The sequence below is a fragment of the Wolffia australiana genome, chromosome 15, assembly GCF_029677425.1.
Source record: "Wolffia australiana isolate 7733 chromosome 15, ASM2967742v1".
Classification (NCBI taxonomy): Eukaryota; Viridiplantae; Streptophyta; class Magnoliopsida; order Alismatales; family Araceae; genus Wolffia; species Wolffia australiana.
Window position 1 is genome coordinate 14,689,769 of NC_135849.1, and position 14,323 is coordinate 14,704,091.

Sequence of the window (14,323 nt, forward strand, 5' to 3'; positions counted from 1 at the left end):
AAATTTTCATCTTTCCTCGACTATATTTCTCGCCGCAGTGTATCGATCAGTTCATTTGATCGGCGATTCATCGATGAAATCATCGAATCGCCGATATGGCCCATAACACGGATGAAATCGGAACCATAGGAATGAGGCACATATTCATTTCTCATCCTTCAGTGAGGGAGAGTTTATCCTGCTCTTTCCTCTGAAATGCGCTGGTGCGTGAGATTCGAACGCGTATCCCTTGGAATCCGGGGGACGGATTCTAATATCTAGTATCTAATTTCTGAGTCACGGTCCGCAGGCAAGCCGCGCTTGCAGTCGTCGGGTTTGGACTCGTCTCTCGAAAAATGGGCCCTCGCGGGGGGATCTGAGGCTCGGTCTCTCTCTGACTTTCTCTTTCACTCGCTCCTTCGGTCTCTCAGAGAAATCGTGATGTTGGAGAAGGGATAATTAGACGTGGTGGGGGGTCAACGAGGCCAGCCAGGCTTTCCGGCTCTCGCTGGAACACGTGGCCCATCGGCGGCCACGGCCACGAGGACCGAGGTTTGGTTTCGGCCCTCATCCGAGAGAGGACGGGGACGGGACGGGGGGAAGTTTCTTCTTTCTCGGATGGATAATGGATAATGGAGATGGGTCGATTTTTAGATGTTTCGCTTCGTCGCTCCACAAGCAGCCAGCTGAGCGCGAGGACCCCACGACCAACTATCCTCCGCTGGACCGCAGCCTCTGTCCGTCTCCTCTCGTTCGTCCCCATCTCCTCCTCGCGATCGCATTCTCCCCCCCACTCCTCCCCTCGTCCCCCGGCAGAGAAAGCAGACTTCTTTCCCAGAATTGGGTGCGCGCGCGCGATGGCCCTGTCGGCGACCGGGCAGGCGAATTGGCAGAGACTGTGCACCGTCCCGCATTCCCCCGCTGCCGCCGCCTCTTCTTCCTTGTCCGCCCTCTCCTCCTCGTCCTCCTCCGGGCCCTGCGGCTTCCTGGGCCTCCCCCTCTACATCCCCCGGCGCGCCGCGGTGACCGCCGCCCCGATTTTCTCCAACGCCCCCTCGGGCACCGCCGCGGTGGTCGCGCGGAAAGAGGGCGCCGAGGGGAAGGCCACAAAATCGTCGCGGGGGGGCAAGAGAAAGCAGAGCCAGAAGAAGCAGCAGCAGTTGCAGCAGGAGCAGGCGGCCGTGGCCGTGAGCGAGAAGAGCGAGGGAGCGGCCGAGGATGCCAAGCCGGTGTTGGCCGCCCCGCCGGTGGAGAAGGTGTCGATCACGCTGGACGACGTGAATCCGGTGGGCCTGGGCCGCAAGTCTCGGCAGATGTTCGACGAGGTGTGGCGCAAGTTCTCCGGGCTGGGCCAGATCTCGCGGACCTCCACCGTCCTCGCCGACGATAGTCTCCTCGACCCCGCCCTCATCCGCGGGCCCATGTGCGAGTTCACCGTTCCGGAGGCCCTCGACACGACCGTGCTCGTCGTCGGCGCCACCAGCAAGATTGGGAGGATCGTCGTGCGGAAGCTGATGATCCGCGGTTACAAGGTCAAGGTCAGTAGTGTCCATCCCACCTCAGAAGCTTCACCATCCCCTCTCTTTCTTGTTGATTTCGTGAATTGTCGGTGATTTTGGGACCGGGTTTGCCCGCGTTGATCCATCTTTCAGGCGTTGGTGAGGAAAGATGGCCCCGAGTTGGCGGAAATGCTGCCGAGATCGGTGACGACGGTGGTCGGGGACGTGGGCGACCCTTCGACCCTCAAGGCTGCCGTCGAAGGCTGCAACAAAGTCATCTATTGCGCCACAGCGCGCTCCGCCATCACCGGGGATCTCAACCGGGTCGATTACCAGGGAGTGTGCAACGTTACCAAGGCATTCCAGGTTCCAACCCCGCCAACCCAACCGGCTTTCTCTCTCGGTTTGCAGCGTCAGTAACAAACGAGTTTGAGACTTGAATTCCACGGTCGAAAATCGCAGGACTATTATAATGAGCTCGCGCAGCTGCGCGCCGGCAAGAGCAGCAAGAGCAAGCTCCTGCTGGCGAAATTCAAGTCTCTAGAGTCGATGGACGGGTGGACGGTCGAACGAGGGACGTACTTTGACGACGCCATCGCTGCCAAGTACGACGGAGGAATGGATGCCAAGTTTGAATTCACGGAAGGAGGAGAAGCTGTATTCTCAGGCATATATCCTCCCTGTCTCTCTCATCTGTCCTCTGCTTTTCGTCGATTCTTTGCCGGGTCACATATTTAACATCGTCCTCCGTTACAGGCTACGTTTTTACCAGAGGAGGGTACGTCGAGCTCTCAAAGAGTGTCTCTCTTCCGCTTGGGTCGACTCTGGACAGGTCAATCGTAAGACCTATAGTTCTCTGTGCTAACATCCAAGCTTGTCCTCTGAATCTCGGAATTGATAATCTCACGCAGATACGATGGACTGGTTTTCTCGGTCGGGGGGAATGGAAGGTCTTTCATTCTTATTCTGGAGACAGGTCCCCTGTCCGATACGTCTCAGAGCAAGCTCTACTTTGCTCGAATGAGCACAAAAGCCGGCTTCTCCAGGGTGAGTGCTCATATTTTGAACAAGGGGGTAACAAGGAAAACGAGAAGCGTTTTTAGCAAGTGCAGTTGTTAAACCTGATGGATGGGTAAATGATCTTTGCCCTCTCTCATCAAATGATGACTATGCAGGTGAGAGTTCCGTTCTCAGCCTTCCGTCCCGTGAAGCCTGAAGATCCTCCCCTCGATCCATTCCTGGTTCATACCTTGAGAATCCGTTTTGAGCCGAGGAGACAGGTTTTCCCTTTTTCTTTTCTTTTCCTCTTACTTTTACCAAAGAGATTGGATGAGTTGGTTGCGCCGACACAGCGATGAGTGAGAGAGAAATTCGTATGGAAGATTAAATACAGAGGTACGTTTCTGCGCAGAGAACCGTAGACGCAGCAGGGCCCAAGGAGGACCTCAGGAGCTTCAAATTGATTATGGAGTACATAAAGGCGTTACCTGTGAGCTCTCATCCTCTGAGTATCTCGAAAGAAATGGGTCTTACCTTGTTCACGGTTTTGATTCCTGGGGAACGAATCAACGAGTTTTCATATTGTAGCAATCGTTCGAGTTTTCATACTGCCATCGCGCATGGTTTTATAGATGTCTCTTCAGCTTCTCGTCCTCAAAGTTTTTTCTTTTTTTCCTGAAAACGCCGTTTTAGACCGGCCAAGAGACGGACTTCATACTAGTGTCATGCACGGGACAAGGAATTGAAGCAAACAGGAGGGAGCAAGTCCTCAAGGCGAAGAAGGTACGCGTTACTAGTCTTCTTCCATTGATCCCTACCACCATCTATCCTGACCCGCTACCGCTCTTTGGGCCCCCTTTGAATCATCGAAAACCAGGCGGGAGAAGACTCCCTGAGAAGATCAGGCCTCGGATACACCATAATCCGTCCTGGTCCGCTGCAGGTAATAGCCTTTCCAGCCGTTTCTTCGTCGGGTTCGACCCTCGTGATGATCTAACGGGAACTTTCCCGAGTGCAGGAGGAACCCGGCGGCCAGCGTGCGCTTATTTTCGATCAAGGGAACCGGATTTCCCAGGTATGGCTGAGAGGGCCGCCATTCGCCAGCGGTTGATAGAGAGAGCGTTCCATTCCTCACTCGTCTTCCTTCTGCCGGCTCAGGGAATCAGCTGCGCCGACGTGGCCGACATCTGCGTCAAGGCTCTTCACGACTCCACGGCCAGAAATAAGAGCTTCGACGTGAGCGCCACCTCTGAACCCCCCGCCATTATTTCCACTCCCTCTGCAGCTAATACTTAATGTCCAAGATTTTCATCTTTCTTCCTGCCTCGGATGTATACAGGTGTGCTACGAGTACGTTGCGGAGCAGGGCAAGGAGCTTTATGAACTGGTACGCAAATCCCGGAGACTCTTGTCGTTCTTTTTTCCCAGATCGGCCGAGTCCAACGCTTGTTTCCTCTACGACAGGTTGCCCATTTACCAGACAAAGCGAACAACTACCTCACCCCAGCGCTGTCCGTATTGGAGGGTAACACCTGAAGAAGAAGGCCTCTTGCACCGACAGACGATACCCTGTTGTTGTAAAGTACAAGCCACGACAGAAATGCCCCTTCCTCGCCCCATCTCCCGATTGGTTTCTGAGCTGTGCAGTGTCCGCCATCTACGACTCATTTGGCCATCGTAAATATATATTGTAAGTGACCAAACATGGAATACTCAAGCATCTAGTAGATATATATCCATATGATAAACTCGTTTTCAGGGTGAAAATAGTCGTTTAAATGAGACTTGTGCAGTACAATTTATAGTTCTCCTCATGTACTTGACGCCGAGTATCCTGATGAGTAAGGGGATAACCCTTAGAGAAAAGTGGATAATCAGTCTGAATGTAATATCTAGTAAATGTATATCCATATGATAAACTCGTTTTCCGGATAGAATCCGCGTCAGAATGATTATGAATGTTTTCATCCTCTTTCGGTGAGCAAGCCAATCTAGAGGAAAGTAAGAATAATATAATATCTCGATAAGATGGTGATCAATCTCAGACTAATGACCTAATGAAAAGTAAACAACTGATTTTTTCTGGGTTTAGTGTAATTCATTCCTACCTAGAAGTACCATCGATTTAATGGCTCGCACAAGGTCTTGTACATTCCACCTAAGCCAGGCGATATGAAAAACCATTTTAGACTCATAATAAAAAGAAGAAATCTTACTAGAATCAGATTATAAGCACAATTGATCTCTAGCGGTCTTGTGTGATGTTGGCCAACCACAATTAGAGGCACAGCTCAAATATGACTTCAATAAGTCATCACCTCTCCTACTATAGAGATTGAGGTGCATGACGGAGAAGAATTATGGGCAACTCTATCCTCCTTTTGATGTGATTTGAGCCAGCGAATTGCCTCTTATCTTCTGTGACACCATAGTTTTGTTTTGAGCTCCATCTCCAGCTGTTCAATTGATGTGCTCCTTAGGCACATAATTCTCCCGTTCCTTCCTTCTCTCCAATCTTGGCCTGGCATTATATCTCATTGATTTCGTGTATGCATCTGTGTAGAATAAAAAAATATCAAATCATAGAGGCAATCAACATTGGCCGGATATCCTATTATTGACGCATGTTTACAACAATAAGACATTAATGTCAATAATTGTCGAATTGGACACCTTGAAGGACAGATTCTCATTAAGAAGTTCACATCAGTATGAGTTTGCTGAAGGAAATCATGTGAAAACATAAAATGACTTATTCTCAAAATTATGAGACATTTGTGCTTGATTTAATAACGAAAGACAAGTTTCCCTTTTTAAGCATACAAGTTTCACTTTTTATGCAATATGTGGTCCAAAAACTCTATCAATAGCAGCTTGATGTTGAGGATGATGTATAGAGACTGATATCCTTCCCAATCTGATGGAAAATACGTAATTTTAATTGAAAGTTGAAATTTTATATGGATCTTAAACTCAATAAATGTGTTAACTGTTGGGTTCTGAGGACTCTAATGACACCAGCGTATATAAATTCATTTTATTGTTGACTAGAAGAAATCCTAACAACAAAATAAATTCATTTTAATCCTAACAACCCATTGAAAATATGATGATTTAATAACCTTTTCACATATTGAGTTTATGTTTTCTCAGTTCCTCAAGTGTGGCATGTTGAGTTGTTCATGTGGCCAGCCTCCAGATATATCCACATGATCCTTGTCATGTTGAATCTCCTCCTTCATGTTGACAGGCCAAATTATTGATTCACGTTATCACTTTGTCAATTTGTTGTTTTGGTTACATCTGAAAGGGAGGGAAGCCAAGAAAAAAGGGATAAAACAGATGTGTGCCTAGAACATTTTGGCCTGCATGAAATTTTTACAAGGCTTTCTGATATTTATACTTCACAATAAGTTTGGACCAAAATCCCAAAAATTTATACTCTGACGTCCCAAAAAACCATTTGCATGTGACCCTATAGGCCCATATATCAATCTAGTTAATTACTGTGATGCCCCAAGAAAATTTATTAATTATCTATATGAACATGTGGATTAATTATCAGGGATTTATTTAACCCAATTTATAGGTTGGGATGCCAACCTAGACCTCGTGCTCTTAAAGATAAAAAGGGTTAAATTGACTGTCTCATGGAACTTTAATTTCATCCATGACCATGCATGTATAATCTCTCATTTGCTTCATCCTCATATGATGCCCTTACCATATAGTGAACTTTCAAACCCTAATTGGTCATCCCAGTTAGTATTGATGTGTTAGGAAATAATCAAAGAACTCTTCTTTATTATTCCTATGTCTTCGTGAAGGACTTGATCACATCATCTTCGATGATCTGTCTCCTCATATATGGAGGTTGGATAATCACATATTGACCACTCAATCATCTTCATAACTTTTTGTTGCATCAAAGTAAACACAGTTTTAATCAGTAGTGAGATTTTTAATAAAAATAATATTTTTTGTGATTTATGGAACATTTAGAATGTTTTCAAGTTTCAGAGAATAAATTTAATTTAAATACCAGTAGATGTGCCTCATGCTAAGGCAATGTCTAGTTGTTGATGTTCAATCTGGGTTAACATGATGTATAGCTTCCTTATTTGGATTCCAGGATAAAAAAACTAACAGTTCTAAATGAGACCTTAAAATGGATGTGTTACGCATGAGATAAGCATGTGGGGTTTGCTGTATTTTAAGAGACTTGAGTAGTTGGTTGTGACTATGATGACTTTGACCCCAATGTAGATAATTGTTTGACAATATTTTTTAATTGTCCACATAAATGAAAGTGGAGGGAATTTTCTGAAATTTTTTTAGAGAGAGTGTGTCTGGTTCTGTTTTATTTTCAATGTATATTTTCTATGGTATCAAAGCATCATCCCATTTCATTTTCAGATGAATTTAACTAGATGTGTGTATAATTGGTTTAGAGGGAGTAAACACAATTTTTTTTTTATGTGGACGATATAGTTTTATTTCAATTAATTTTAAGATAAGGAGTATTGATGAAACCTCTTAGATATTAGGCATTTAGATATATTGAGACTGCTCTCACAATATTTTAGGTTTGTCATAAAAGGTGTATGCCAAGAGATTCTCCAAAGATATGTCATGTAATAATGTAAAACACAAGATAAACATGTTGCTTATGGATGCATGCTCAATTGTATGCATTGCTCGAGGGAAAAATTGATACGCACAATGCAAAATATCACTCATATAACAGTTTCAGGAAGCTGTATGAATGAACACGTGTGTGCTCTGATAAAACTTGTAAGTCTGATTTTTGACATTTGACAGTTCAGTCAACGGGTCAAAACATCTATTTTGAATCAAGTTTGTAAGCCACATGGTAAGATCATATTTCATGTCGTTGGTCAAATATTTATGTGCATTAGAGATAAAAAGTGATGCTTAATTTGGACTTATCTATCTACTCTAAATATTTATACCCAAATTAATGGATTATTTTAAATAGTTTAAGTATACGTGGATAGAACGTGCTCGTTGAATTGGAGACATCAAATGAACAGAGACGTCTAACCATCACAAGCAGGCCACAGCCTGTTTCTTTAGAGACATTATACTACGCGCATTTCCAGTACACTCGTTTGCACTAGTCACAATTCAAGTGCACCATGATTCGATAAAATTTCTTGTATTTACAGTGATCTAATGTGTGGTTAATGTAATATTGTTGGTAGTTTGAGTCCTGTTAGACTGACATGGCTAAAAGACGTCTGGTTCTTGGTTATAGGGTGCGACCGTTCCGATAATGGATACGAAACTGGGCGCTGATATCCGTTATGAAATATGTTTCGTTCAAACTTCGTGCGACATCTGTCGTATCATAATCGATATCCGATATCCATTATCAGATATTGATATCGGAGTACGGAAAAAAAATCGGACGTTATCCGTTAATCCATCCTCGTTCAGTGAAATTATACTTTCCCATGTTTCGTTATCTGATATCGCGTACGGATATCGGATAACAGGAAAGATACTCGTAACGGGAAAGATACAAACTTTTATTTCAAGTCGGGGATTCCGATTCTCCGAGTCGGTGCCGTGACTCTCGACTCTCGATTCGAGCTAGGGTTGCGGAGTGCGGAGCTGGAGCTAGGTCTTGACTCTGAGTCGGCGTCTCGATTCTCGACTCTCGATTCGAGCTAGGGCTGCAGAGTGCGGAGCTGGAGCTGCGGAGCTGGAGCTAGGTCTCGACTCTCGACTCTCGATTTGAGCTCGCTTCAGGTCAGTCCTCCACCCGAAAATGGTTCATCATCCATCGATCTGTACATATGAATATTTTTTTTGCATTATTCATAATTTGCATTGCATGACGTCGCACATGCATCAATCTATCTCATTGTTAATATACCGAGCAGGTGACGCAGGTTTCTTTAGCCATGTTTTTGTCGATCTATTTCATCGATCTATTGCATCCATCTATTGCATCCATCTACTGCACCGATCTATTACATCAATCTATTGCAGCGATCAATTGCATTGTTTATATGTCGGCACTCGGCACCATATCCATATAAAGTAAAGTGTCTATTTGTCCTTTCAGAGTAAACAGATCCATCCAGAGTAAACCGCCGCACATGCATCGATCTATTTCATTGTTTCATCATTGTATATGTCATCAATTTATTTCATCATTGTTTATTGAAGGATCTTGAAATTACTATGTACTTCATTCATTCACACTCTCCCCCTCTTACCTACGTACCTATATACCTATATATTGCATCATCTATTTGTCCATCAAATGACATAGGTTTCTTTACGGTCCTTACATGTTTATGTAAGGAAAAATGATGGGGGACCATCCGCCAGCCGAGGTTCAAGATCGTCCCATCGTGACCCGCGGGCAACCGCGTCGTGAAGCTCGAGCCGACGCGAGGGACACAGAATTCAAGTACACGGCCTGAAGAGGGAGTTCCCCCGATCACCCCGTCTATCTTTTGGCTTTTCATTATCGCATTATGTCAGGTTTTTGTTTTCAAATCGTATTCTGTTTACGGCTCGATTAGGGGGTTCCCTCCCCTAATTACGAGCCAACCCTTAGGGTTCCCCACTTATTTCCCCCCCCCCTATAAAAGGGAGAGGAGGTGCCCTAGAGGTTGTCGTAGTTGTTTTGATGAAGAATGGAGTTTTCCTTTTCTCTTGAATGACTGCTCTCGTTTGTGAAGTCATGAGCCGGTAGCACTCGCAAGGAGTGAAGATCCCCTCCCGGGGTGGCGGGGTTACTGGGTTGAGGAGGACAAGGACCGGCCGACGCCACCGACTCCTCTCTCCCTCCCCAAAAGAGTCGTCACCTCAGCCTTCGCCGCGCCGCTCGGTCTCCCTCGACGCAGACCGCAATTGGTCTTCGCCCCTCTCTGCCTCCGCCACCACTGAACTCCTCCATCCCGGGACCGCCGCCACGGACAGCCCGTAGGTCTCCGCCGCCCGTAGACCGTCCGCGCGGCCAGGTACCGCCGACAACCGCTGACGATCTCTGCCGCCGGGACCGTGAGGGCGCGGAGTCACGGACGACCTCCCCGACTCGGCCCCGCTTTGACCCGGGGCACCTCAACCTGCAACCGAATTACGACTCAGTTCCCCGACTGAGTCAACCCGGTTTTAAGTAAGGGGCTGCGTTCGTAATTCCTTCCCGCGGGGAGGGTATTCCGGACCGTTTACGACATCTTCAGGGTAGGTCGAGCGCCGACGAGTCCCCGCCGCCGCCGACCGGCCGCGTGCTGCCGCCGCCGACCGGCCGCGTGCCGCCGTCGCGATCATGCTGAGCGAGGTGTTGCCGCCGCACTCCTCTCCGGTCCCGTCTCCGCACCGTCGACTTCGTCTTCGGTACCATCTCCGCCAGTCATCTCCGCGCGCCACCGCACTCTTCTCCGTGTCATTCGCCGCCGCCGACGAGCCCGCCGCTACCACCATCCGTGTTCCAGGTCAAGGGGACGCCGACGGCCCCCTCTCTCTCGCCTGAACATCCGCACGACCTTGGTGTCTACCTCGGCCGCCGCTACTGGTGGGGTTGTGCGTATCCACGCCGATCCCGCGCCCCTTCAACCGCGGTCATACGCATCTTGTCGACCCGCCCCGACGCTATCCGAGCACCGCCGGCCGACGCCCACTGCCTCCTCCAGTCTCGGCACCGCTCCTGCACCACTCCCGGCTTCGGTCCACCGCGAACTACTGGACCTCGGTTCGCAGGTCAATTCGCTACCCCTTGCGTGTTATTATTTCTTCGATATATCCTCGTGTGCTTCATTGCCAACTATCCATTGCCCTTACGTACCTGATCCGTGGGGTTGGTGAGCGATTATCCCACCCTATTCCCTCCCACCCTACCACCGGGATAGACTGTCCTGTCAGTGATGTCTGCACCCGCATATTCTTCGTAATTTATCTGGTCATCGGGAGTCGAATCGTACGTGGCCCATACGGATCGCTGGCCAAGCCCTCGTCTTACTCAGTCATGGATCGTGCTTCTCGTTATTTTCTAATTGCATCATTTAACATTGTCGCCGAAATGCAATCACCTGTGTCGACGGTCCTTCACCGTGTGTTGCGACACGAGCCGCCGATCCCAGCTGACGTGTTGCATCAAAAAAGTTCAATTCAGGGTCTTTTTTTGAACATCCGTACATTACAGCCTTACACATACACCTTACACTTCACCCCACCAGCTGCCATGTCAACGACAGAGAGCGCTTTACCTCAAATAGATGAGGAATCAGAATTTTAGGAATTACCAGTAGAGCATGCTGCTGATGTCTCGGAGGCCCGTGGACGAGCAAAACGATCACCCATTTTAAGGTACTTCACGGTTGTTGGGGATTTGACATACGCGTGTGAAATTGTCGCATGAAGAATGCGACAAAGCCGGTACATCTTAAGTGCCCATTAGATGGTAGTACAAGCGTCTTTTGGCGTCATTTCAAATTCGTCCATCCGAATGAACATGATGCACTGAAGGGCAGCACTACCATGCAACGATGAATAGACGACTTAGCAGACGATGGGACATTAGGTCTCTTCGGCGGAAGGCGACCATTGAGAGGTCGAATACCGGAAGAGACCAAGGATGTCGTTAGTTGACTATTTTGTCGCACAGACTTGCCATGACGTTGGGTTGATACAGATGCTTGGAAGGAGATAGAGCGAGGTACCCTCACCAAGTGCCCGAGTCATCAAGGCATGGACGATGAAGTTGTTTGAGAGGAGAAGGCGGAGATCATTCGCATATTAGTAGATGTCGATCGTGTGGTGATCCCACCTGATGGTTGGACGGCGGAAAATGGTTGTGGACTTTTGGGCTTAACAGTTCATTGGATTGATGCTTGTTGGAGTTATCGTGAACTTGTCCTTACCATTCGCGAGCTTTGTGGGATGCATGACGGTGAGTCTATGGCAGAAATTCTTGCCGAGGTGCTTGAAGAGTATGGACTCCACACAAAGGTGAGTAATGTAATAATGTTAGGACCTTTGTATTTGATACTTTTCATGCATGCTCTAATGTTTAATGTGCTTTCCCTTGCAATTATGTGCCGTTACCATTGATAACGCATCAAGCAACAAGAGAATGATTGCCATATTAGGCAAAAAACTGTGAGGAAGTGATAGCCTCAACTTTTGTGCTTTTTACTGGTTATTTACTGGTTATTTACTGGTTAATCGTGTGAGGATTTGAGCTATGCAACAATAATTTTTAACCTCACAGCCTTAGGGCGAGTAAGGTGTCGATCCACAAGGAGCAGATAAAACAATAGCACTTCCTTTTCAATTCAATTTAGATTATCAAATCTCTGTATTCAATCCTAACAATCACAGAAATTATCTTCAGTAAAATTTCATTGAGTTTCCTCAGATAAGATATGTACAATAATTTCTCATTAGAATAATGAATTCCGTCTCAGGATTAGTTCACAGGAGTTAACACTTTAAAGTTGTTTCTTTTATCTACAGGCTTACCCCTGTAGGTTTGGCAAAATGACAAACACTTGGCGGACGCACTTGCAGAGGTCTCTGCCCGCGGCTTTAGCTGCGTGCAGATGTACCTGCGGGTGCGTTCGCGTCTTGGCTGCAGCACGCGCGTGCGGTGTGCAGTGTGCGGCGTGCTTGCGCCGCGCAACTATGCTCACGACGCGCGCTGCGCGCTTGGCTGCGCGCGGCTTAGCTGCACACGACTTCTGGCTGCGCGCGGCCTGTGCTGCACGCGGCTTCTAGCTGCGCACGTGTTAGCAGCGCACTGCCTCTACCTACAAGGGGCTGTGCGAGCTTGATGGCTGCGCGCAGCGCCTTGGGAGTAGAGGCAATTTCTGCTGCTAAATGGTAGCTCTGTGGGTGAATTCCGAACTAGATGCAATGGGTGGATAATCGATTCAAGGTGAAACAAGAAGAAGATCGAATTGAACAAACAGTAAACTTGAAATCAAACTCAAACGAAGAACAATATTAGTTGGAACTGTTGGAAGACCACTGGTGTGTGTCTTCCAACCCAACCTAGATTGTCTGATAGAGAGAGAATTACACAATCATTGAAGCTTGGGAAATCACTCCAACTTGTGTCACGATCCTTGCGGCGAGGTGGAGGTCGTGTAGCCCAAGCTACACCTCAGCTTGCTCCTTCTCTCCAGCACCAATGCTCATCAGCTCTTGGAGGGTGCAGAACTCTTCTTCTCCAAGCCCTAACCTATTGAGACAGAAATTCTGGACAACCTAAAATACTCTCTCAAGAGGCTATTTATAGGTTTCTCTCTTTCTTGTGCTTCTTGGAGTTTTTAGGGATTTTCTTCCTTGTAGTTTTCGCCAGCTTCTCTTGGTCAAATGCCTTCTCCTTGGTGTTTGATCCACATCTGAACTCATTAATCCAATAAGTGAGATCTAATCCACTTGATTCAGAGAATCAAGTGGGGTTAGTAAGTATGAAAATAATGCACCTGAAATATGACAAATGTGGATTAAATGCATGCAAATGACACTTTGATGCCCAGTGAATCCTTAATAATTTTATGACATATTGCGAGTCATCAGGAAGGAGCACAGGGTTCAGCGCTAGGCGACACATTCCATGCGTCGTACACATAGTGAACATTGTTGTTCAAGCTGCATTGAAGAGCTTTTCTATACCCACTGCGGCACCCATAGTCGAGGAGGAGAGCGATGTCGGTAGGACTGCCAATATGTATGATAGTGAATCAGACATGGAGGATGATGTAACACGATGACCGGATCGACCAGTTCGTGTTCCACCACAGATTTTTTTTATGCAAAGAAAGTGATGAAATGCGATGTAATGATGCGCAAGTTTAAGAATTAACGAGTAAGTAAGTCAATAGCCGGATGACGCGAGATGCAGATCAATTGGGCGACATGACGGGTTTTGACACGACCAAGCTTCCACAAATCCGGGTGTCCAGCTCGAGGCCAATGAAGTAGGGAAAGTCACCGTCCGTGAGCGTCCACACCGTCAACGTGAACGAGCAGTTCCAAATACCGTCAAAGAGAATGTCTTAACACGATGATGGTGGCTAAGTCTTATAAGTGTTTTAAACTCACTTGGGCAACGAGCAATTAGAGATCAGCACTGAAAGAAGTAATTAACACTATAATGTAAGGGAAGAAGAGTGTGACCTCTGGAGTTCTGTGTCGAAATGCCTTTAAGCTTATAATGCACAGCGTAGTGTGTTGAGGATCGGCAGAAGAGAACCACTAAGTGCAGCAACGGGTGGATTGAGAGTGGCCAACGATCAGATGCGGCTCTGAGGCAATTCAACTCCCATCGTTTCACCAATAGTTCTTGATCCATGACCCAGATTCTCACGACCAGTAGCAATGGATGGTTTGGAGACCAAATTGGTCGCAATGAACAGTCGGGGATGGAGATATAGCGCGGGCAAGCAAGTAGGTGGACTGTGATAATCCACAATCGAGCATCAAAAGTCGATGTTCATACAATGAAGTCTCATGGCCTACAGATCGAAGTGTATGCAGAAAGAATTGGGATTTCAATGAGGTGATCTGCAATATTATTCCTATAGGACTGATTGATCAACGGTGGACAGCACAATCGTAGCGAGATAGCGATCGAAATTTGTCCACGGCTTCTTCTTCCAACGAGTAAGAACGACAAACACCCCCAGAATCAACAGAACATCGGGCTTCTTCTGGTCTTCTAGCTGAGCTAAACGAACAAACAATCTTTCTCCCACCAAAGAAAGGGTGACTGGCAATAGAGAAAATCCAGATCGAGAGGCGATCCCAAAAGAATCACTCGTCAGGAGAGAGATTTCTTGGGCAATTCGGCCACGAGAATA

At 47.0% G+C, this 14,323-nt stretch overlaps 1 protein-coding gene across 1 annotated transcript; it reads left to right on the plus strand.

Annotated features, from left to right (window-relative positions):
* Positions 1-596: 596 nt before the first annotated feature.
* On the plus strand, positions 597-4,259 carry HCF173 (high chlorophyll fluorescence phenotype 173). The gene is made up of 13 exons (XM_078587144.1): positions 597-1,517; positions 1,632-1,844; positions 1,941-2,145; positions 2,235-2,310; positions 2,390-2,525; positions 2,654-2,758; positions 2,890-2,967; positions 3,171-3,260; positions 3,355-3,420; positions 3,496-3,552; positions 3,636-3,713; positions 3,817-3,864; positions 3,942-4,259. The coding sequence occupies exons 1-13, from the start codon at positions 612-614 to the stop codon at positions 4,011-4,013; spliced, it is 2,130 nt and encodes a 709-aa protein (XP_078443270.1). The 5' UTR covers positions 597-611; the 3' UTR covers positions 4,014-4,259.
* Positions 4,260-14,323: the final 10,064 nt, after the last annotated feature.

Coding starts and splice junctions, on each gene's coding strand:
- HCF173 (XM_078587144.1), top strand. CDS start 612: ATGGAGATGGGTCGATTTTTAGATGTTTCGCTTCGTCGCTCCACAAGC. Junction 3,421..3,495: donor TCCGTCCTGGTCCGCTGCAG/GTAATAGCCTTT, acceptor TCCCGAGTGCAG/GAGGAACCCGGCGGCCAGCG. Junction 3,714..3,816: donor CCAGAAATAAGAGCTTCGAC/GTGAGCGCCACC, acceptor GGATGTATACAG/GTGTGCTACGAGTACGTTGC.